Consider the following 24,866-nt stretch of genomic DNA (forward strand, 5'->3'; position numbering starts at 1 on the left):
CAGTGGCATATTGTCTCTCTGGTATTAGCTCCAGCTGAAAATATGGATTCCACAAACGTGTAATTTAAAATGAAATACTTTTCAAATATTAGGTATATTAGTTTAGAAGATATTTTTGAAAATGACATTGAGGTTTTTACTGCACAGCGAAATGCAAATTACAAAATGCCCCAATTAATGAAACACATATAATCGAAATGGATTTAATTCTCTTTTTGTGTTGGTTATGTCTGGAGACTTGCCAGTGAGCATCAATGCAGGAATGAACTTCGGCAGGGAGGTGGCTCGACAGACCAGTTGTTATATGTATGTGATAGAGGATGAAGATCCAACCCTGGCAAACCTTAATATATTTGAGGTAAGTTTGTCCCTAAATATATAACTTTCACTATAACAACAGATACAAAAGATGGATTTTAATGTCTTAAGGTTTTAAGAAAAGCGCTGTACTGAATAGTGGCCATGAAAAACCTTAGTGCAGATCAATAATGTTAATTGATGAGCAGGACTTGTACTTAAATAATTAACGCTGAAGACGTCCTGCCATGCATTATGACAGAAACAAGACACTGATAAGTTCAAAATCACTAACCCCCACTGTGTGTTCTGTGGTACACTTAGAGACAAATGGAAATGTATACAAGCTCTCAATGTCTCATCTCTCTCCTTGTGTGTATCGCTTTCTATTTGTCATCTAGTTGGCAGAGAAGGGTGACCTGACTCTCCTGGAGAACTTGGTGAAGAAGAGCCCAGAGGTCCTGAGTGAAAAAGATGAATGTGACGCCAGTCCCCTTCATCACGCTGCTGCCAGAGGCTGCATCACTCTGATCCAGTTCATCGCCACCGTCAGAGATCCGCAGGGTGGGCCCGGCCTCGGTCTTTGATCACAGTTTACAGTCGAGCACTTTTAAAATTGTAGGTATCTTATTTTAAAGTCTATACAAGTCGGAGGCAGCGACGCAGCAGAAGGTTCGCCGCCCACCCCATCACGATGAATAATTAGTTAACATTTGTTCTGTTTATGATTTGGAAAACGTGTTATGAATCCAGAATCAAACCTCGTCACTTCACATCAGAGACATCCGTGTTTGCTGCAGTGAAAGCTGATGTTAACTTTTGCTTCCCTCACTTTTTCCTCTTTGCCACCCGACTCGGATTCTTTCCGAGAGCAGATGATAGTGGCGGTGACGGTTTCAAGAGATACAAGTTCAATTCAATTTACTGTTGTCACTGACTACCAGCCCTTGTATGATCTATCTATGGTACCAGTTATTGTTTTGGCTTCAGTGTGAACACCCCAGTAGTGTGTACTGTCTGTGTACTTAGAGCAGATGACTACACTGTATTTACAGGCATGGCTGAGTAATGAATTTACATGTGTAATTGCCTGTACTGCTGAATCCCCTCCCAGAGCTGAACAGCTGTGATGAGCAGGGCGATACGCCGCTCCACTGGGCCGTGGAGAAGAACAAGGCAGCGAGCTGCGGGGCTCTTCTGGACCTTGGCGCCGACCCCAACATCCTCAACAGGGCGCTTCTATCACCTCTGCATGTGGCCATCAGTCTCGGACACAACAGCCTGGTGGAGGTGAGGAAGATGAACCAACTACTCTTGTACAGAATTACTCCTTTGATTTTGATTTTGATTTTTAAGTTCAACTACAGAGAGATTTTCAAGATGTGGAAATGCTTGTCAACTCTGAGATAATCCTTCATCCGAACCTCCTTTATAAAAAAATATTTTTTTTTAAAGTCTCATAAATGCACACATAACAAAACCAGAATCATAACGTTCCAATCATCCTCAAAGCATTTGGTTGTCATCCATTAACTGTGTCGTGGTGGATGAAAGGATGAGGATGTATAAAGTATGTGAGAGAGCTGAGGACAGAAACTGGATGCTGATGCTGTGTTTCGCTTGCTGTAGCTTTTGCTGTCCTACAGTGCCACAGACAGCAATCTAGAAGGGGACCTGGGGAACACCTCGGTGATGCTGGCGTGCTCCATCAATAACTGTGAAGCGCTCAGCATATTGGTGCGTACAATAGCAACACATTCAAACTCGCGTCTGTCATTTTTGTCGTTTCCCGTCCACAGTCTGTAAAGGATAAATGTCCGGCTGTGCAAAGCTGATTATGTAGTGGTTTTGCGGACCGACTGGCAGCAGCTCTGTCTCTCCATCCATTTTCCTGTCTTTTAAAGTTAAAGCATGGAGCAAGACTTTGTCGCCGGAACAAGCTCGGCCATTTCGCCATCCATGCTGCAGCCTTCGCCGGCGCAAAGAAAGCCATGGAGGTGATCCTGAAGGCCGGTACGATAAAAAGAATCCAAACATTGGGTGTTGATGATGCTGAAAAAGCTTTCCAGCAAAGCTTCTCATTAGATGAGACACTGCAATCGTTCAACAGATGTTTAGTTGGAAAATGCTTGTGCTGCCTTTTTGCATAGACCATATGCCACAAACTGACAGTATGTTTACCCACGGTGGGAGGTCTGTTTAGTTAATCTTGTCTAGTTGGTGGAAGTTTCAGTCAGAGCACAAATGATTAATGACACATGTGTGATTAGTCACGAAGGGCGTTATTGGGTATTAATCTTATACTCCGTTCACTAACAACTAAAGTACCTCGGACTGGGTTAAACAAGTGAGGTCAAATCAAAGTACCGGAATCCTTTATTATGTTCCTAACATGTACACAGTAGATTGTTCACAAACACTATTCTCCTCCCCTCTGGCAGGAGAGGAGCTTGGCCATGACATCCAATCACATGTCAACTATCTGGACAAGTCCAAGAGCAGCCCTCTCCATCTGGCTGTACGTGGAGGGAACATCGAAACCATCCGTCTCTGCATCGCAAAAGGCGCCAAAGTTGACCAGCAACAGGTATCTGTGTATCACAGAGGAAATTTCACATTCAGAATGTAAATCTCTACATTTCTTTTTATGTATTTGCTTGTGGGTTTTTCCTACCAAATTGTTAGATCATATACACACCCGGGAGCAGGATTGGAAACCTTGCTGTTTACTTTCCGTCCATCCAGTGGACACGTTGTCATCCTGTCTCATTTGCCTACTCATGCAAATTTAGCAAAGGTCTCTGTATGCTAGAGCGGATCAGTTTTATTATGCCCATCTGGGAGGGCTCATCATGCCCAGCTCTGGGCTAGTGGCCAGAAATGCAGCTGGAATAGTGAGTAATAGCTTTGTTCTGCAGAATTGGTACAAATTGCCTCCGAGTGATCACCGGCCTCCTCCCGCCAGTCTTGGTTATCTCATTAAAAGCTTGCGTTGCAGTTCCTTGTGTTCAGCCAGTAAGTCTGGGATATACTTTGCTAATGCTACACTGGGGAAGACTGCAATATGCATGTGTGCTAGTGTACACGTTGTTCGTGTGAGTGGGTGTTTGTTCTGCTCTCCCGTACTGCGTGTGTCACAGCATCTCTGAGCGGCGCACACACAATCGTCCTTAAAGAGCTTGCGAATATTCATTGCATTGATTCATTATTTATTATTCATAATGCGTCTGTGTTTGTGTTTGGGCAGAATGACAAGTCCACGCCGCTTCATTTGGCCTGCACCCAGGGTAACACGGAAGTCGTCAAGTTGATGCTGTCCTCCTTCGACCAAGTGGAAGACATCATCAACCTGCCCGATGGAGCCAATCAGACTCCTCTGCACAGGTTGGCTCCACCCCTTGATTATCTGAGTCAAGCTACTGAATCATCGCTTTAACATGTGATCATGAATAAACTCACAGTTGCCTTCTGTTTTAATACTTTATGTGTTTACTACTTCAATATAGTCACATATATACATCTGTGTTTGAGTAACAAAGCTCAGCCATGCATATAAACATGCATTCACACTCCATTTACTTACATGCCATTCTCACCCTTGGACATAGTTTTATATCAAGTTAACTCGTGTCATTATTCAACTGCAGCAAGGACATTGAAGGCATCAGTCCAGTAATTGCAATGCAATATCATTGCTGTGCCGTACTTCTGTCGGCCCTGCGAACACATTTCTGTATAGTAGTAGTTGCATCATTATTGTGATCTTTAGCACTTTTAGCTCAAACTGCGCTTTAGCATTTTAAATGCTTGACTTACTTTGTCTTAATACTCCCACACGAACTGAGCAATAAAGGAGCAACACTCCGTGAAAGCTATCAGACTCATCATCACCCGCCACTGAGAAATATAATTTAACAAGTAACGCCATTTCTCGTAGTGCCAGTTTAACAGCTCAACATTGCCACAAACACAAAATACATTTGAGGTTTTTGATATTTTGGTATGGCCTCTCCTCTCCTCTCCTGATTATGCTTGTCCTGGAAACAATGGCTGGAAACCACAAACTACTTTGGTGTCATACCGTATCCTGACATGCAGGATTTTAGGGGCTTGACCTGGTTTGACTTGTGACAGTAGCGGCAAGACCTCGACTCACAAAATCACATGCCGTGGAACCGGTTTTACAACAACTGTGTTTGCTTTTCCAGGGCTACAATTTTTGACCACGCAGAGCTGGCAGAGTACCTCATTTATTCGGTAAATAAAGAACACATGCACACACATGCACACACACGCACACACATGCACGCACACACACACACACACACCACAGCTGTTATGTACATGAGATTCCCATCGTATCAGGAGTTTATTATCAATATTGACCGAACTGCAAGTTTAATAGATGCAAATTAAATGCCACATTATAAAGTTTTACATCAGCGCTCCTTAGATTTTATTTTGTGATTTTGCTACAATACTGGCTGCATGTGGGTTTTTTCCATTGAGTTGTGCCAAATACTGTTTTAAACTTTAAGCAGACCTCTTGCATGAATTGCTCCTGGGGGGGGTTTAAGAGAAGTGTTGCTAGGAGAAAGCTGCAGTACAAGTTTATTTCCTCTCAACTCATTCTGTTAGCAAACACTGCATCAGGAAATATCCCTGTTTGCATTGAGTGTGTTTATTACATCCTCACATTGATACTAGAAACTAATTAATTGCAGAGAACACAATATTAGATTTAAATGGATTTGGACAGATTAAAAAAATAATAAATGAGGATCAATAATGTCTATAGTGTTCATCTTCTAATTAATTTGAATATGTGGCTGCTGCACTTATAAACTGGAAAAGCACTCTGAGAGCGAGGACCTCCTCTTATTGGATTTTCACCATCCCCATGGTGATCTGGACCATCATCAAAAGGTTCATCTTTATACACCAACAATGAAAAGTGAATCAGAGTTTGTTTTTAACTGATTTTTGAATCCATGAAAATCCATAAAATGTTATATTCTTTCCTGACCTCATTCTGGATCAGATCCAGAAGACATTTTGCATGATAGTATATACCATACCCCTTTATGACTGTGATTTTTGGTGAGTGAATTGAATGCATATTTTACAAGATAGGATTTTTAAAACTCCTACATTATAAGTAAATGAGGAAAATTCTTATTTTCTTTGTATCCAGAAGGGTTTCCGGATGGTCATTAGTTAATGTGCATTATGTATCTTGGCATTAGGGTGCAGACCTCAATGCCATTGATTGTAAAGGAAGCTCTCCCTTACTGCTGGCTACGAGCTGTGGAGCATGGAAAACTGTCACCCTGCTACTGTCCAAAGGTGATCTCTGTGTCTTACTGCACTACCCTCTCTTATTTTTATGCACTTGTATTAAATTTTAAAATATCTGATCAAGCTGGTTGCACACACTCATTGTGTGTTTATGTCTTTTAGGGGCAAATCTAAGTGTGAGAGACGGATGCGGTTGCAACTTTCTTCACCTGACCATTCTGCAGCCAAAGGGTCTGAAGAATCTCCCAGAGGATGTACTGCAGGTACCATCAGATGGTTTTTGCATCTTTGTGACTCATCACAAAAACGCTGCATGACAAAAAATCTCATTAAATTGAAATTGAATTACTACCCTGTCCTTGATCAACGTGCCTGCAGCCTAGCTGCAGGGATAAAGTGCAACAGATGAAGTTCCTCGTTCTCTCCCTAAGCCTTTTAATCATTGAGCGTTACACGGAGCTCAAAATGAGCCATAGAAGAAGACTGACATTTATATAATCCATATCTATTAACAAATACCATTACACTATTTTATAAGTATATAATCTTAGTATTTGAGCATGTTCTTGCGTTTACTATTGGGTAACTGTATTTTGGGTAGAAGATACGCAGCATTCTGAAAACCTTTGTGCTTTTTTTTTTAATGCATGTCCCACAGTTTAAAACATATGATGTGTCTGTCTTCAGTCTAATAGTGTGAAGGCATTGCTGAGCTGTGAGGATAACGAGGGGTGCACCCCACTCCACTACGCCTGCAGACTCGGTAGCCATCACTCAGTCAAGAACATGCTCGGCCTCTCAGGGCAAGTGGGCCTCTCGTGCAAGTCCAAAGACAAGAAGTCCGCCCTGCACTTTGCTGCTCAGTGAGTTTGATTACTTCCCGAGCTATTGAATTAAACATTACTTGCTTAGAATGATTTCCTCTAAAATTCACTCAGGCTTCGCTAATTTGATCTAAATAGGACCGGCAATGTCGGTGCAGCTGACATTGAATCAGTGTGGGATGTAGTGTACTGTATACACTTGTTGAGTACACACACTCAATCTAAAACATTTAATTTCATAAAACATACAATCACACCTTCTGCCTTGTATCCCACGAGTTGCCCTGCGTTGCTGTGGAACGGTAAAATTCCGTCTTCGGAGGACGTTGACTAACGATCTTCCAAAAACCCAAGACTTTTATTTCTGTAATTGAATAACAATGTCCAGATGAAAAATGAGCGATGCTCCTATATTTAAAACCATTACCTCACTGCAGTTATAATTCGGTGAGCGATGCCTGCACTTTTGATGATTCATTTCCATGACACACCTATCATAAGTTGACCCAAAGGAATAGTCACTAGAATAGAATTAAATTAGCGAGGCACATGTAAAGAAATGTTACCAACGGTCTGCAATGAGTGGACATTTAACATCGCTGCCATTGATTTTTCTATCATGTACAGTCAATTGAAAGAGTGCATGCGAGGCCATGATATAATGTTGTATGCCAGCCATTGTAGACGCGTCATCCCATTTCCCACAAGTCCCATCTCTCAGACTACATGCTGGTGAGCTCCTTAAGAGGAGGCAAAAAGGATCAAAGGTTCCTTCGGTTTTAAGCTGTTCACAGTTTGTCATTAACACACAAAACGTTTTAAAAATATATTTTACCTACTATTTCAAGTACTGTAACAGCAAGATGTGTTTTCTGAGAGGGATGCAAATGCTCTGCAGGGGGAGTGGGCCGAGTGAGGAAAACATCTCCACTCTCTCCAAGCTTCTCCTCGTTCATCTCTTCTTTAAGGTATGGCCGCATCAACACGTGTCAACGACTGTTGGAGACCATCAAAGACTCTCGTCTGCTGAATGAAGGTGACGAGCGAGGCCTGACACCGCTCCATCTGGCTTCAAAGGAAGGGCACGCCAAGGTGGTGGAGCTGCTTCTGCGCAAAGGGGCTCTCCTTCACAGGTAAAGACATGGATGAACATACATGTGCAAAAAGTCCTTTTTGCATTTATATTTGTAAAGCGTTGCAGCGTCTGCTTTTTCCACACTTGTTACGACTCTGCATTTTGTTCACGTCGTCTTCGCAGTGATTACAAAGGCTGGACTTGTGTGCACCACGCTGCCTCTGCAGGATACACACAAACTATGGAGCGTCTCCTGTCAGCCAATCCGAAACTCCTAGATAAAACGGACGAGGATGGGGTAGGAGTTACCGCATCATCTTTATTTGATTTTACACCAATTTTCTATAAAGGCTTTTGAGACTTTAGGGTTTGCAGATCATTAATCATTCCTCAAAAAACACTAGCACCCTAATATGTCCATCAGCTTTGAATAATACACACGTTGCTGTTCTATAATTAACACAGTGCCCCCCCCCCCCGCTCTGTATTGATATATCAGAATACTGCACTCCACATTGCAGCAAGGGAGGGGCATGTGGCTGCTGTCAAGCTCCTGATGACACGGGGAGCAGAGATCGTATTAAACAGGAATGACGCGTCGTTCCTCCACGAAGCTCTGCAAAGTGGGAAGAAAGACGTGGTCAACGCTGTAATTGACAGCGAAAGGCATGTTCTTATGAAACTCTGCATTCTTTTCTCACTTTGTAACATATTTCATGCCGCGTTTGAGATCTGTGAATCTATCATTTCAGTGTTGTCATGGAGGCCGCATGTGTCTCATAAAGATCAGCTTTTCATTCGCTAAAGAGAGACAGACCTACTTTCCTCTTTGTGAGCCTGACTATTTCAGGAAAACTAACTATCAATTTGGAGTCACTTTTTCCCCCCTCAAATTGAGGTTGCTCCAAAGTGCAAAATGTTTAAAGTCTGCACATGTTTGCTTTGTTATTAATGAGCTTTTTCTTTCTTTCTTCTTTTACAGACGTTACGAGGCACTGATATTATTCATGCCTGGCTCTGGTCAGCGAAGTCCAGTGCTAGATATGATTGAGTTTCTTCCTGAGACACATAAGGTTGTTGCTGACAAAACAAACATGTGCACATAAGTCATCATACATTTTCACCTTCTGCAGTTTTATGATGTACAAAGTGATCTGAATAAGTGTTGCTCTGCTCTCTTTCCACTGTGTATTTGCAATTTCTCATCAGCACCTCCTGGACTCCTGTGTAACTGAATCTGATCATGATCTCAACAGTTCTGAATATCATGTAATCAGCTGTACATTGCATAATCAATACTTACTACTTCTGTAAAATTATGAATCTAAATTGTCTTTTTTTGTATATAGATTGAATACGATTTTGTATGGCTTCAAGCGCCCATAGCATCAAGGCTGACACTTGACAAGACCCAGAGGATTCAGCCACTAGCTGCACTCAATGTAAGCTTCTTCTTTTTTTTGTTTAAAGGAAATTTAATTTTGGAATTATTACAATAGTTTATTTCAATATGAAAACTGTATTCCATAAATTAGAAGTGTTCTACTACAATTCTGCATCACCCTCAAGTATGATGTGGGTTGAACCATTCACCATCATTTTACATACCTACTGTATCTTACAAGGATTGCCCTATCCATCCACAGTGGTGGCGCTGTTGTTCAACCGTCTGTAGTGATAATAACTACATTTTTCTTTTCTCTGCTAACCGAGACTGGTGTCCCATTAAAGGGCTTTCATCATTGAATATAAGTTTTTTGTTTGTTTGCTTCAATAGAAAACTGCATTTGTGTTACCTTTTGTCCAGGCAATGGTGAAATACAACCGCATTGAACTCCTCAACCACCCAGTCTGCAAAAAGTACCTAGCAATGAAGTGGTGCGTATTTATGATTTCATCCCAGAGGGTGAACTATCTCATTGTGATATCCTGTGACTACGGAGCAGATCTCATCAAAGAGGATTGGTTCTGACGACTGCTTTGAACACATTGCCGGATCGTGCATCTCTAATATTTAGACATTGCTCTGTTTTCATTTGCAGGCTTGCTTATGGGAGCAAAGCTCACTTCATTAACATGTTCTTGTACCTGATGGGTCTGTTGCCTCTGACTCACCTGATGGTGACTCTGAGGCCCTCTGCTAACATGACTTCTACAGGCGAGCACAATATCACCATGGTGCACGTGTCTTTCACTGAGGTACTGATCGTCAGTCAGTGATCATAATGCTGAAGGCGTTGGCATGATCACGTTAGACGCCCACGTGAAATGGCTCCATAAATATAAACACATTTCAATGTTTCCAATTCGACAGCAAAGTCTCGTATTGACCATCGCCATGATGATGGTGTTCGTCATGAACATCTACGCCATACTGAAGGAGCTGGTACAACTATCACAGCAGGTACTATTACATAAGGTTTTCTACCTCATGTGTTGCACGTGCTGAGGAATCTGTTTCAACACCAGGTCTGTGTGGACGTGACGGCAATCAGCCATGACGGATGATCATCCTCAGACGTTTTCATAATGATCCTCACACATCACTTACAGCGTTCTGCGCCTGATACTTCCATAAAGGAATTTGTTCTGTCTAAATGCATGCATTAATATATTTCCTTTTCTTGTCACTTCTAAGCGCTGGAATTACTTCAGGGATTATTCCAACCAGAATGACTGGACGTCGGCCATCCTCTCTCTTCTGTTTATCATTCCCACCATGCTCAATCTGGAGGGTTCCTTACACTGGCAAGCGGGAGCGCTGGCAGTTTTAAGCTCTTGGATTGGCTTTCTCCTCTATCTCCAAAGGTATCGATCACTGGTTTCGTTGCATCACATCTAAATGATGTTTGTGATGAGAATAAACGGGATAATCGCTTGCTTCTACAGGTTTGAGGGAGTCGGCATCTACGTTGTGATGTTTTGGGAAATCATGAAGACAATGGTCCGTGTCATCATGGTCTTCTTCTACTTGGTGCTTGCATTCAGTTTGGCATTCTACGCTCTGATGCTCAACCAGGTAAATGGGTGAATTAGGGGAGTTCATTGCATTTGTTTGAACTAACATGAGAATTATGCTTTGACACTGCATGTTTTATTATATTATATTAGAATGGATTGTGACAGTATTTAACTTGTGAAATAAATCAAATGTTTTCACCCCTTAGAAAGAGTTTCAAAGCCTGCCACTCTCAATAATGCAAACCTTTGTGATGACGGTTGGGGAGTTGAACTACCAAAATAACTTCCTGGATACTTACCTGAAGAAACAGCTACCCTTTGGCATCCTGTCTTATTCTGTCTTTGTGCACTTTGTTATGCTCATACCAATACTGCTGGTGAACCTAATGGTAAATATGCTCTGACAGAAAGCTGCATCCATTTTCACCAACTGTTATTTGCACAACTTACGAACTTACTTACTAACTTACAAACTGCTTGTTAATATCCTCTGTTTGTCTTTTGTTTGTGTCGTAGATTGGTTTGGCAGTTGGGGACATTGCCGAAGTACAAAGAACTGCTGCTCTAAAAAGAATAGCCATGCAGGTATGATTCTCATTACTTCTGCCAAGGAAGTTTTGTTTTTGACGCCGTTTGTTTGTTTCTTTGTCATTTAAAAGGTTTACGGAAAAAAAATAATGGATGCATCTTGATGATCCGGATACTCGTCTGGATACAAAAAAAACCCAAATATCCAGATTTTCCCATTTACTTATAATTGAGGCTTTGAAATAAAAACCATATATTGTAAAATGTGCATTCAATTCATAAATGGGTTTGATTTGCACTATAATGCAAAATGTATTTTGGGTCTGATCCAGATTGAGGTCAGAAAAAAAATATACAAATTTAACATTGAAAACATTGATTCCAAAAACAAATCAACTCCGATTCCCTTTTACTTTTCATGGTAGGTATATGAAGATAACAAGAGCAATTTATAACCTCTAATTATGATCTGGATCGCCATGTGGATCCATGAATGAATATATATATATATATATATATATATATATATATAATATATAATAAAATGCATGCATTTGACATATCCCTACCTCTGGCAAGGAGGTTATGAATAACTACTGAACTATTGATGTCAATGTGAATTCAATTGCTAAAGATATGTTTTATGTTCACTGAATCTAAACATGTGAATGAAATAAAAGTAAAACTAATTTATGGTGTAAATCCCCATGCTTAGCTGAGGTTTTCTCTCTGAATGCTTTTCTAGTTTATTTTATGTAACCCAACTTTTCCATGGTTTTCTGATGCCAGATTGATCTCCACACTGCTCTGGAAGATAAGTTGCCTTATTGGTTTGTCAAACGCGTAGACAAGACGTCCGTCACCATCTACCCTAATCGCAGTTGCTCCAAGGTATGCTATATAAGTAAACCACATTTTGCACGGCATACTAATTTGTGTTTGTGCTAATTTGTGTAACTTTTCTAATACTTACCACTCTTGTTAACAGACTCTGTTTAGGCAATTAATCACAGGTGATGAAGGTCCAAATGAAAACTGGGCTCGCATGCAGGCCAAATCCCAGAATTGCTCTGTGATACAGAACGAACTCAAAAAACAGAAGAACAGGTAAAGCACACATGGACGATCAAATGAAAGTCACTGGAGCTGGAGAGTGAAGTGTTTGTAGCCATTATTATTTAAATAAATTACACTGAGCTCCATTGGGAGTTCAACGCCTGATAATCTAACACTAGTTTTTGATGATTTAGCGCCACCTTGTGGTAATAATGAAATAGAGCTTGCACCCAAGTCATAAAGATAAGACTGGATCTCGTGCTGCAATAGGCATCACATGGAACCTTTCAGCATGCAAACCAGATTAAGTGTCAACATATCATCCAGCAGTAATCCATTTGTTTTCTGCGCTCAGGATGAAGGAGATGGCCAACGATCTGGAGAAGCAGCACAGCCTGTTGAAGCTCATCATTCAGAAGATGGAGATCATCTCTGAAGTGGACGAGACAGACGGCCCTGTAACCGCCAGGGGCCGGATATGGCCATCTTTGAGACGGGCCAGACATGCTTCCCGGTGGGTCCCTCTGATGAAGGCCATCGAATCCAAAACAAAATGAAGACGAAGGGAACCAATAAAGCATCTTAACATAACAAGCAAAAAAAACCAACTAATTATCACTGCATTATAATAGGCAGGGTATAATTTAATCTATGGCTACTAGACAATATAATTGTAGTAGTTACAAAATGTAGCGCTAGTCTCTACTGAATGAATTAACTGCACTCATCGAGGTGTCTTAGCTGCATGTGCATCTAAATAGTGCATGTCTTCAGGTGGAATTATTGTTTTTAATTATTATGAAATGTTTTCTTGTATACTCAGATGGTAACATCCTCGGCGCTATGAACTCACGCCAGTGTTTAACCGTCGACGTTGAATATTAAAGTCGTCGCACTTTATTAGGTAAACAGTTAAAATATAGAAATGTATTCCTGTGTGGGTTTTGCTTTTTCATTACTGAATTGCTTTCTGTTAAATTGAAGATTGAAGGGTTGTATTCCTAAACTGGATTTTGGATTAGGAATCTATTCATTTCCATATATTGCTAAATGAAGCTATTAATTATTTTGCTGCTGACATGAACATCAGAGAATCTGATTGAATAAACTACTCTATGAATGAATTTTCTTCATCTCTGGGTTCTTTGTAGTTTGAAAATGTTTTGATCTGGTTTCTGTTGAGAAGTCTTGTAAATCCATTCAGGCTATGGGGAAAACTTCCCAATGCTTCATGGATTATTGCCCCTTGATTGTGCATCTCAGCAGATTTGTGCACTCAGTGGCGATCCTGGGAAATCAAAGACCATGGGGAGAGAAGCGGAGAAAGCACTCTGACATCATGAGCTTGCACCTGTCCCTCTGTTTCTCCACCAAGGGGTCACGACCCCTGAAAGTCTTTGCTGATAGACAAATGATAGGTCTCCCTTCAAGGCAAGTTTCAAAAGATTTTTTATTACTGTTGGCCCTGAGTGTAATTATTCCCAGGGCAAATCGAATATCCGTGTTATCTTCAGCGACACGGATGTTTTTCGTCAATGTTTGCTGCTCTTGCTTGCATCTACAGGATGACGAATGAGCACCCTTGCTAGATGAAACATGGTCGAAATGTGTGGCATGTGGCGAGTACCTTTTCATGTTGTATAAAAAAGAAAGAAAGGGAGTAAATTATTTAGCCTGTATGTTCAAGTCATGCCATCCACCTCACTGATGGATGCAGCGACAGCACAATATGATATCTCAGCCTCATGACACTGGCATGGATGAGCTAAAACCCCTCTCATGTTCAGATGATGTCTGAGTTTCCTGTGAAATTGTGCATAATGGACAAAGTGAACAACTTGTAAGCATGGAAATGTGTCCTTGGATTAGGGAGTGAAAAAAAAGGGATATTTGAGCAGTGAGAAGAGCATAAATTCCAGAACAGTGACTCAATTTCTGACCAGCACAGTGCAGAGTACAGTAATTCCCATTTTGTAACTGGCACAGCCACTTCTAAAAATCAAGCGTGGATCTCAGCTGTTGTTGGGGTAATTCTTGGCAGTTGTGCTGTCATTGTAAAAAAGAATCTAAATTTCACACATAATATGTGTAGTAATAGCAATCAGCAATTTGGGATTTTCTGGGAATATCTTGAGAAAGTAGAGCGGCTGCTGCAGGAGCTGCATGGACACACAACTTTCCGTTAATCCAGACAAATTGCTCTCAAAAACATAGAAGGTCTTCACAGTTGCTCTTGGAAACGTGCTACCCTGTGGAACCTGCCAACTTTGGAAGGGATAAAACAACTTTGAAAATGAACAGTAAGAAATATTTGCGATTGTATGGGAATGAAGAAAGGGGCCTCTTCGCCTATGCCACACCCCTGTCATGCCAACACTCCAGATGTCATGGGAACGACAACAGCTGGTCCTGGTGCACACAGGCTGCGTGTGAAAGGCTGCTCCATCTGCAGAAACCCAATCCCTCTGTGAAACCAGCGAAGGATTATGCACTTTTGATAAGGTCCTCGAGATATTTCTATTACCAAATCACATGTGTGAAGCTCACTATTTTAGGAAATAGATTTGTACTTTACCAAGTTGCGCAATAGTTTTTATGATTGCCATTAATCTAACAACACATTTGTGTAAATTTTCCTGCTACGCAAAGCTAATCATTAAATTTATTTTGCAATTTCACTGCACCCCTCACCAGATTGACTAAAAATTAGATGCTCATTTTGCAGGGATTCATTTAATCATTGAGTTGCAGATGAGCAACTGAAGTCTTTATTGGTGTAACTGAGGAATTGTGGTCCTGCTGGGTTCATGGTTGTTTGGGGAAGAAAGGGGGAGGAGAAATACTAAAAAAAAAAGCTGTGCTGATGCCAAGTCGTGGACCCTTAAATTAGAGGGGCAGCAAAGAAAGGAGGCATGTTTCATTTTCGAGGGCGCACCAGTCTCCAGACTGGACTCCAATGAAATGCTTCTGTGGTGAAGTGTTTGTCATCTCAAGGAGAAATAAGTTGCAGGGTTACCAAATGGGAACTTTAAAGCTTAAATAACAAGCTGACATTTCCTGTCTCCGCTGTGTCCCCTAAAAGCGTCTCTGGTGTCCGCCTCCCTGCAGGCGCAGGTGGAGCAGCCATGTCCACCGGCTCTGCTGCAAGTGATGCTGAGGATTACGAGACGTGTCACAGAAGGACTGAAGCCACTTTGGAGAGGAGCGCACGAAATACTACCTGCTACAACCCCGTCCGGTATTCGGACGAGGATCAGGAGGATGACGGCGCGGAGAGGCGGATCACGCGTGAGCGCATATTCTCCAAGACCCAGCAGAAGGAGGCGCGACAGTCTCAGAGGAACGCGGCCAACGCCAGGGAGCGGGCGCGGATGAGAGTGCTGAGCAAAGCCTTCTCCAGGCTCAAGACGAGCCTGCCGTGGGTACCGGCGGACACCAAGCTGTCCAAGTTAGACACGCTTCGCCTCGCCTCCAGCTACATCTCTCACCTGAGGCAGCTTCTTCAGGACGACCGGTTCGAGAGCCGCTTTGCGCACCCGGTTAATTTGGTATGAAGACGCGACACGGAAAGAAGTCCCGCAGTGAAATATCACACTATACTTATTACAGCAACACGTGACTTTAATAGAGTTTGTAGATTTGAAAATGACCTTCTAATTTAATTTGACAAAAAAAAAACATATTTTATAATAATACTTCTGCAGCATCATTTCAAAAAAAAAAAAAAAAAAAAGAGTCTCTCCATCCAGATTGTTGTAATTCATATTCAGTCTGAGAAGACGTGCTGTTTGCTTCTTCTGCTAAACTGTGTTGTCTTTTGCTCTGTATCAGACCTGGCCGTTCATGATGACAGGGCGACCCGAGGACAGCCAAGATATCTCATCCACTGTCAGACTCTGTGGAGCAACAGCGTAGGACCCCCCCTCTGCAAACAGCAGGAGGCCAGACGACATGCTGACTCCTCCTGTGCAGAGCCCAGATAGTCTGCACCCTCACGGCTCTCCCTGTGTGACCTGATCATCGATTTCAGAACACGATCAATTAAAACAATCTAAGATCGATTTTATTTGAAATATTTCCTTATGTGCATGTTTGCTGGATTTAGCATTGTATTATTATAATTATGTTTACCATTTCCTTTGTTTGGATAGAAACTTGCCTCTAACCAGCTGTCTTGAATTTTATTGACTATTGAGAGGCGTCCCAATATTTATCATATGTGTATAATCCAGGTTTTGGGAGGTCAGCCGGTTGGCAGTATGGACAACCGTTCTCTAAATCACCTCACAAGTTCAAACATTGTCTATTTTCTTACTTTGATATGACATTATTGTGAATAATATAATAGTGATTATGCTTTGTTATAAATCCACAGTATTTATTGTGTGCGGGATGTTTGTCTTTTAATGTTGCATTTCAGATAACAAATGTCATTTTGTTTGAAATTAAATAATGATAACAATAATAATTCCCTCAACTATTTAGCAGCACATAATTTCCTGTTGATTTGATGAATCTTAGCCTTTTCATTTGACTGAAGCATCGGATGTTTGAACTTTTAATAGTCAGAGGCTGATTAATAATTGTGGTCGTGAAAAAGAAAAGAAATGACAAACACTGTTATTCATTGATTCAAAAAAAAACCCAATTGTGCATTTCGTAAAATCACAATTTGGTACTCAACAACAACAAAAAATGGCTTCCTTCTTGCAACAAAACATTCCTTGCATTGTATATTTCTCAACAGATATTTAAAGGTAATTCAAAAGCTGAGAACATTCTACTCACTATATACTTCATTATTAATCAAATAACAAGTCATATCTGTCTTCAGGAGAAGTGCAGTTGTTCACATTTCAGTCAAAACAACTAACTTAACAAAGCGCTGGTCAAAAGTTCAGCCGCTGAGCCAAACATGCACAGACGCTCAAAAACATGCTCACTTAGTGGACAGAGAGTGATCTCTTAATCTACCAGCGCCTTTATATTCAGCTAAATCCCAAAATGATGTGAGTACGGATAGATGGGACACCCAGGGCCCCTGACAGTCTGGGCCGAAAGACCCACAAAAGGCTTGAGATGAAGGAAAAAAAACGAGAAAGGAGAAAGAGGAAGAGTTTTCATCAGCTTCACGTATAGAGTCGCAGCTGTTGGGCATGTTTGGTGAGTTTCCCAGAACTCTCCTGGGAGGAACCAGCCACTGCTGCTGGACCCCGGACATCTAATGAGCTGCCTTCTCACACTCGGCTGCGTGGTCTCTGTCCGCGCATCATTAACTCCAAATGTGGCACCGAGAGAAAGCAAGGTGGAAATGACCAGAGTGCATGTTTACTGCGCAGAGAATGAGATTCCATTCATCCAATCATGTCAACAGAACGCTGATGGTTTGGGTCCAACTCATCCGATCGCAGAACTCTGGAGGGGAAGCTTTTTGTGTTGCACAGATAAAGCTGCTTATTTATGACAAAGCTGGAGGAACGCATGCATTGCTGTTGAAGGGAAATGTGTTGCTGTATTCTATTTCATTCTCATGCAGATTGTAATGTCACATGAGCGACATCTAGTGGCGAGGGTCGTGAACTTAGAGCAACAAACCCATGGTGTTCATAGTCAGTAAAAAAAAATACAAAAATGTGCAGACATCATAATAATGTCCAACAGGTCATTAAGAGACCCCTGATGATAATTAGCTTTTTTTTAATAAAGTCAATTCCATTAAGTTACACCAACACCCTCAATGGTGCAGTGCTTACCTGAAAGTAAGAAGCATTGTTTAAAACATTAAGGAGCCCAAAACACATAAAGTGTCTGTACTATAGTAATTGCAATTAAAACTTTAATTACAACTGTGCCTTTAACAAGTAAAAAAGAAACAAAGAAGTGAAATTACCATCTGAAAATGTGTTAAAATCACTTGTTAAAGTGCAGCATCTCTTTGTTCTGTTGTCTTTCAAGATTCGCAATTACTGTAATATTTCCAAAATGACATATTTCATTAGAGATAATTCATTAAATGTAATTTCACAGAAATTCAAATCTTTGAATTATCACGTGGTTTGTGGCAGTTGTTTAACCAGCATCTATATTTCCAGCAGAGGTCAGCATATCTTCACTTTGTTCTCTGCAAAACTGACACTTGAGCTTTCTTGAACTTGCACATAAATACAAATTTGAAAGTCTGAACAATGCATTTATTTTTCTGCGTGCACATGAAGCAAAAATGCATTGTTTTAATACGTTAAATGAACAAGTGATTGTGACAATTTACTGAAAGAAATTAACTTTCCACATAGAAATATTGTCTTGGGTAGTAATAAAACACATTTTAGTCTAACACATTTAATTAAATACGGCACATTGCTTTGATAATAAAACCGCATTGTCGACCATCAATGCTCAAAGCAGTCCAACTTTTCTCTTGGTACAATTGAAATATATTCCTTTGTAGAGCAATTTCCATGAACAGGAAGGAACTATGGGTCCAAAGACAACATCCGGGGGTTCGGTGAGGCTGCCTTTGTAGCTGTCCCAAAAGTGCTAACTTTAGGCCTTACAGCCTGCAGGAATCCACCCGAAGCTGTGAGCTTACAAAGCCCACTTTCAGTGTGTTGGTTATTTAATATCCATCCCTGAATACCAATAATGAGAAGTGGGATATGCAAACCCCAGAATAACTATTTTGAAAATTGTATACACTTCCCCACGGAGAGACTGGTAAATCTGCTGTGTCCAGCCCGTTGTTTTTGTTTTATTCTTATTTTTTATATCTTTTGTTATGTTCATTGCTGAAATTCAACGGATGTGGATGTTGTTTTATGACAAATTATCCGCACCTAACTGGAACGTTTCTGGGTAATGTGCACATGAACTGAGGAAACACAATTTTTAGCACTTGCAACAGATCCAGTGGTGGAATAAAGGAAGTGGTGGTTTGCTTGACTGAAGGTCACTGAATGAACCTGGAACATGTCTGTCCATGTGAAATTGCATCCGTGCAAGGATTTATTTTTATTTAATTTAAATATTTTCAAGCAGAGCTCTGTCAAAGTTACTTTTTGTTTTGTTTTGCAGCATGGAAAAAAGAATTGGGATTATGATGGAATAATTTTAACCCAGAATCCTTACTAAATCAAAAACAAAATATTTCCAACCCTTTATTAAGAAAGGATTAAACTGGATTAAATTGTGCATTGGTGCAAGACTCTTTTGAGCTTTATCAATGCCCTAGTGAGCATTTCATGCAGTTTCAAGTACCAGTATGTCTTATTTGTGATCAATTCAAACCAATCTACAGACTCCAGTGCTCTTTTCATTATGTGGTTGGTTTTCGTTTCAGAATAGTGCAGAAAAGCTCCATGTATTTCTGCATGTCCTCTGGAGAGTGTGACCAGTAGAGATAGAGAGGCAGAGAGACGGAGGCCTGTCTGGTGAGCGAGACTTCCTGTTACTCTGTGGAGATGACACACTCTTCTGTTAGATAGGTGATTGGGTTACAGTTCGGGACTGGCAGCCTCCTCTCAGGAGAGAATGGAGGCTCTTTGTGGCAGGATGAGGTGGACACTCTGAAAGGGGAGGCAGAGCCAAAGAAAGACAAAAGACGAGAAGAAGAAAGGAGGGAGGATGCATAAATTGCCGTGGAGGGATAGGGTTGCCAAACATCCACGCAAACCCCGCGGCCCTCGGCTTCATCCTCCACTGTCTCCCCATTTTTTTTTTACTGAAGACGTCGCTGAGCTGCTTGGGTGGTGTCCTGGTTCCAACGGGATGTCAATGGGATCCCAGAAGAAACAGATATTGAGTTAGTTCTCTGGGCATGTGGGGCTATCGCAGCCTTGTTTACAAGGACTGGGCGGTGCCCCCTGACCTGTTATTTTGTCCTCGCCTTTCTGTCGTTCTCACAAAGAGATTTACAACGCCAAGATTCTTTCAGTGTTCTTGTTTCGCACACACACACACACACACACTGACTGCATATTTGGCCCATTGTGTTTGAGTTTCTGGGTAATATAAGGTGTTGTAGGATATGTTCTTGCAGGCATTCAAACAGGCTGATGTGCATAAGCAAAGGCGAAACTTGTGTAATTTCAGGCTAGAGAAAGTTTTATTTTGTTTAATGTCCTTTTTATTTTCAAGAATTTTATTAGGCTGATCATTACAATTAAAAAAAAAGTTACTTTATGGACATTTTAAAATTAATGAGGTCAAAAGTATTTGGTTTGATAGGGAGAAATGCCTTCATGCAGTCTGAGCTGGTTCCAGCCCCCCTCTGGCGGTACATTCTCTCCCCTGATTTCATCTTCTGACATTACAAAGACGGCAACAGCCTGACAATGGAGATAATATTTTCCTCTCACAATGGTCTCCTCGTCTGTGCTCAGGGCCAAGGCTCAGTCGCTGTAAGCTGCCCGGTGTTTTCCCACCACTGTCAGACGGCGACCCAGCCCAGTGGAGAAATGAGTCCCCAGGTTGCTTAAAGGCCCAACCTGTCAGCGATCCAGAGGGATTAGCCATTCACAGCCTCCATATTGTTCTCCAGGCCACAATGGGCTGCATGGGGCACAGCTCTTTGTCATCAACTCTGTTGTGAACTTCTGCTGGGGCAACAAAAGTGTAACACACCTGCGATTGTGGATTAGAACTTTTTTTGCCCTCTTTTTTTCCCCCTCCTTACTTGTCTTATTCTCTTTCTTTTCTGACACATTGCCTGTGGCGGTGTTGGCCACATCAAACACGATCTTTGAGAGAGAGAGGGGGGAAAAAAGACAACAGGCTTTCCTGGTAAACACCCAACAATGGTAGAAAATATTTAGTAGAAATTATTTTTATTATTGTTGTTTTGTTATCCACAGATGCTTACCTGAAATAAAAAAAAGGTAACAAATATTTAAGCAGGTCTATATTGACATGTTGAATTCATTGATTTTGTTTTGCAGGAGTCCATCTTTATAATCATTCCAATCAGTTTCTAATTTTCATATGTCTAAATAAATGCCAGGAAGGCATCAGTCTTATTTTGACATCCTTGCATCACCTTTAACCCTGTGGAGAGAGAGAAAAAAAAAAAGTTCAGTCAAAAGTGTCTGATGGCCGCATCCAAGCAACTAAATCCCTAATCCAACCTTTTTTTCTAAGAGGCTTGAACTTTCCTTGACCACATCGGAAATCAAAGTGATTTCATGGTCATTGTGTAAAACGTGATGTCCTAAAACATCTTGGTGGAGGAGAAAAATGTATTGAGACGTGGGCTCTTTTCTAGTTTAATGCCTCTGAAGAGCAAAGCAGCACAGGTGCAGCACAGAATTCAAGTCTTTTAATTGATGAAAATATTAACATATATATATATATATATATAGTATATATTTTGCTGCATCAGTGCTATTGGTATTTGTCTGTAATTATGAGCATAACAAAAATTACTTTTAAAAACATTTAATGATATTCTCTCTTAGATGGCATTAAAAACTAACTCTCTGCCTTTATTTTAATGTATTTTCTGTTAACACAGGGGGAGCCTCATTTTTAACTTAAACAGCAGCATCAGCAACTAAACACCACTGTTTGGAAATGTTGCACTGAGAGGTAATAATCACATCTTATCACACAGTTTATTCAGTTTGAATCCATAAACTACCAAACAAAACACATAAATACGCAAAGAATATGTTGTTTTTGTCTCAAAGAAATAGTCAGACTCTCCTGAAACGAAAACAGTTCTTGTCGACACATTCTTTGTCTCATTTTGCAAAATCAAAACATTATAATTACAGAAAAAACTCATGAAAAATGTCATTTGAACATTAAAAAAACATTGCTTTGATGTTACAGGTAAAAACAAGCGTATGCAATATGTTGAAAACAAGAATTAGCAATACTAAAATTATTACTTAGAAGGCTGGGTGTTTCTGGAAATGTTTTAATACCTTCATACATTTAATAGCATTAGATAAAACCTTACACATTACTTTAACAGACAATATATAAGGTATTACAGTGTTTGCGTCATTCTTGAGGCAGAGGATGGATAGTAAAAATGTCCCCCATTCCAATCTATCCCTTTAGGGTAATTGTTAGAGACCTTCAATCAGACGGCACATCTTTAGGATTAGTTTTATGGTGCATCCAATTCCAAATTGCTGAAGAGGGGATTGTCATTATGGCACATGATGGTCTCTTTGGGCTAACCTCAGGGTCACCATCATACACCAAGACACAGCTGACAGCAACACTCGGCCAGTTAACGCTGTTTGATGGATCGCCTGTGCGTGTAAGCCTGCAAGTGTGCATGCAGGTTCGGGTGTGTGTGAGAGACGTTTGAGTGTGTGTGTGTCTGTCCCCCTGGAGAGCCTCTATGGCTGGATGGTGTATCGGATGGCACGTTAATTACTCAGCCTTCAAAAGGGGGGCTGTCCTGGGTAGAAGTGAGCGGAGAGCTGATGGCGGTGCGGTGGTCAGAGAGGCTGCCCGTGGGGAAAAGGCGTGGGGATGAGGGCCACATGTGGAGCTCGACATGCCTACTCGGTGATCACACAGACATGCAACCACTCACACAGGTGAATGATCGGATTAGAGCCATAGAGAGGTGATCCGCGGAGCTATCGTTTCATCTTTTAGCCTACGCTGCTTCTTTTGTGCACCTAAAATCATCCTGAGAGGTCGGTAGAAAAGATTAGGCTATTATGCCTCAAGTTTTACAGTTTCATTTTTTTTTCCACCCGCAAATTGTTAAAAAGCATCACAGCATTCAAGTTCATTTGCAACATTTGCAGTTGTAAGTAATAATGTCATGGCCCTGTGGAGCTCACAAGTCATTTATTCACTTTTCGCCGAGCCACATTTTTAGTCACAAATTTATAAATCCATTATTCCTAATTTAAATGTGGATCGTTTATCTCCATAGTGCATTTTTTAATCTATCATTTAGTGCTGAATAGATAACATGTAGTGGGTTTTAAGACCATTTTATGTTTCAGCTAATTTTGGAGTGCCCGAAAGTGACAATCTGAGAGCATTGGTAGGGGAAATGGAGAGCCAGAAAGCCAAAACATTGAGACGAAATATGGTATTAAAAATGTCTGGGGCGAATGGAAAGTGCAATCAAGTGATATTTCACACCACGTGCAACAATTATTATGTTACAGTTGGTCATTTTATCTGTTTTACTATACCAATATAATTATAAAATATTTTAACTCTTCATAAATGTACATATTTGCTTGTATAAGTGCTTTGGCTGTTCTGTATCCCAAAAAAAACCCCAGTCAAGATGGACACCAGCCTTTGACCCCACCTGACCCTGACCATCCCCCTTCTTTTCTGTCTGCTAAACCATCACAGACAGACAGAAAGAGAGAGAGAGAGAGAGAGCTCTAAGAGTTCTGAAAACCCTCTCAGATCCCCTTCTTCTGTCCGTCAGATCAAAGCTCGCCGGGGGTTGAGAGAGACCTGACCCGTGGGAGAGGCGGAGGACCCTGCTGTTCGGCCGGTCGGCGGTGTGGAAAGAGACAAACAGGCAGCTCCAAGGACAGCCAGAGAGCCCTCCGGGCTGATGGAGCCGTAAATCCATGGAGGATTCTCAAGGCCACGCATGACAGAGGAGGTCATTTGTTCTGTCATCATCGAAAGACATACTCACAAACACTTGAAAAACACGCACGCGTGCACGCGCACACACACACACACACCGTTTCTCACCTTCTCTCTGAATCAGTAACACACTCTCTCTCCTCCTGTATCACTGCATCCCAGATGCAGAGGCAGACTCAGCCTGTTTTGGTGCCTTTCCCTCTTCTGTTATTTGCGTCGCCTGTTGCACGTGCAGGCCTTCGCTGTTCATCTTCTCTCTCCTGCCGTCTGGATCTGTGACACTGATTCATTTGGGCCAGAGAATGAAGCCACGTATTTAAAAACTAATACATTCATTACATTACATCCCTAATTCTTAAACCGATTAAACATGCTCCTTTTTGAGAATTGGACTGAGCTTCACGGGTCACGCGCCAGCCAAGTCATTGACATGTTTACGTACATTATTGTTGTATTGTATATGTTCTTGATTGTGACTTAGTTGTGCATCTTTCTGGCACTGTGAGTATTCCAGCTGCCTGAGCCTCTAGCAGAAAATTAATCTGCATGATAATGAAGACAAGCAGGAATCCCTTGGTGGGTGTAGAATCAACAAAATAATTTCATAATTATGCGGTAAGTTTAAGAACTTGATGTTTCATGGGTTGCATGATGAGATTATTAGTTGTGGCCAATGTGAATTTCTATGTTGTTCTTTCCTTTACACTTTAGTCTTTGTGCAGAGATGGCTCATTTCCTTTTATTTTGAAAAACAAAAAGCTTGCGTTTCACCATCTCTATTCACTGAGAAGCATATCGCACAGATTTGCTGCATGAAATTTCCTCTGAAATCCCAGAGACACCTGATGCTTGTTTGAGCTACTTCATGTGTCTCATGCCAGGCTCCTCTGAGTTTTTATTAAGCGCCATGCAATCTTAGACCCTATATTCCCCTCTCTTCTCCCTCTGCCTCTGGTGTGCAACAAAAAGACATACGGCGGAGCAACCCCTTGACTTCTCCACACTCGTCGCTCTTCCTCTTCAGTTTACAAGGTGACAAAGCTTGCCACAGTGTCTTAGTGCAGCTGGCATCCCCCCAGTAAACGGGGCAGCTCCCATGTGATCTATCTGCATGGCGCTCATGTTATCTCCAGCGAGGGCATTTAAAGCTCTATGTCTTTTCCACATGGCCCAGACTAGTTTAATTACCGTGAGCTGCCTCATCTGCGACTGAACGGCATCTACTCTGGTTCATGTGGGAACCA

At 41.3% G+C, this 24,866-nt stretch overlaps 2 protein-coding genes across 2 annotated transcripts; both read left to right on the top strand.

Annotated features, from left to right (window-relative positions):
• Positions 1-262: 262 nt before the first annotated feature.
• LOC137913811 (transient receptor potential cation channel subfamily A member 1-like) lies at positions 263-12,638 on the top strand. The gene is made up of 27 exons (XM_068757447.1): positions 263-358; positions 699-861; positions 1,412-1,587; positions 1,927-2,034; positions 2,202-2,310; positions 2,739-2,884; positions 3,545-3,681; positions 4,506-4,554; positions 5,544-5,643; positions 5,758-5,858; positions 6,283-6,458; positions 7,388-7,552; positions 7,678-7,792; positions 7,994-8,160; positions 8,477-8,567; positions 8,704-8,763; positions 8,844-8,936; positions 9,302-9,372; positions 9,537-9,693; positions 9,809-9,898; positions 10,133-10,302; positions 10,384-10,513; positions 10,662-10,844; positions 10,972-11,040; positions 11,773-11,874; positions 11,972-12,090; positions 12,395-12,638. Exons 1-27 carry the CDS (start codon positions 263-265, stop codon positions 12,594-12,596), a joined length of 3,345 nt encoding a protein of 1,114 aa, XP_068613548.1. The 3' UTR covers positions 12,597-12,638.
• A 2,526-nt stretch (positions 12,639-15,164) lies between these two features.
• Positions 15,165-15,954, top strand: LOC137913819 (musculin-like). Its single transcript, XM_068757455.1, has 2 exons — positions 15,165-15,587; positions 15,871-15,954. Exons 1-2 carry the CDS (start codon positions 15,165-15,167, stop codon positions 15,952-15,954), a joined length of 507 nt encoding a protein of 168 aa, XP_068613556.1.
• The last annotated feature ends 8,912 nt before the right edge of the window (positions 15,955-24,866 follow it).

The sequence above is a fragment of the Brachionichthys hirsutus genome, unplaced genomic scaffold (genome assembly GCF_040956055.1).
Source record: "Brachionichthys hirsutus isolate HB-005 unplaced genomic scaffold, CSIRO-AGI_Bhir_v1 contig_440, whole genome shotgun sequence".
NCBI lineage: Eukaryota > Metazoa > Chordata > Actinopteri > Lophiiformes > Brachionichthyidae > Brachionichthys > Brachionichthys hirsutus.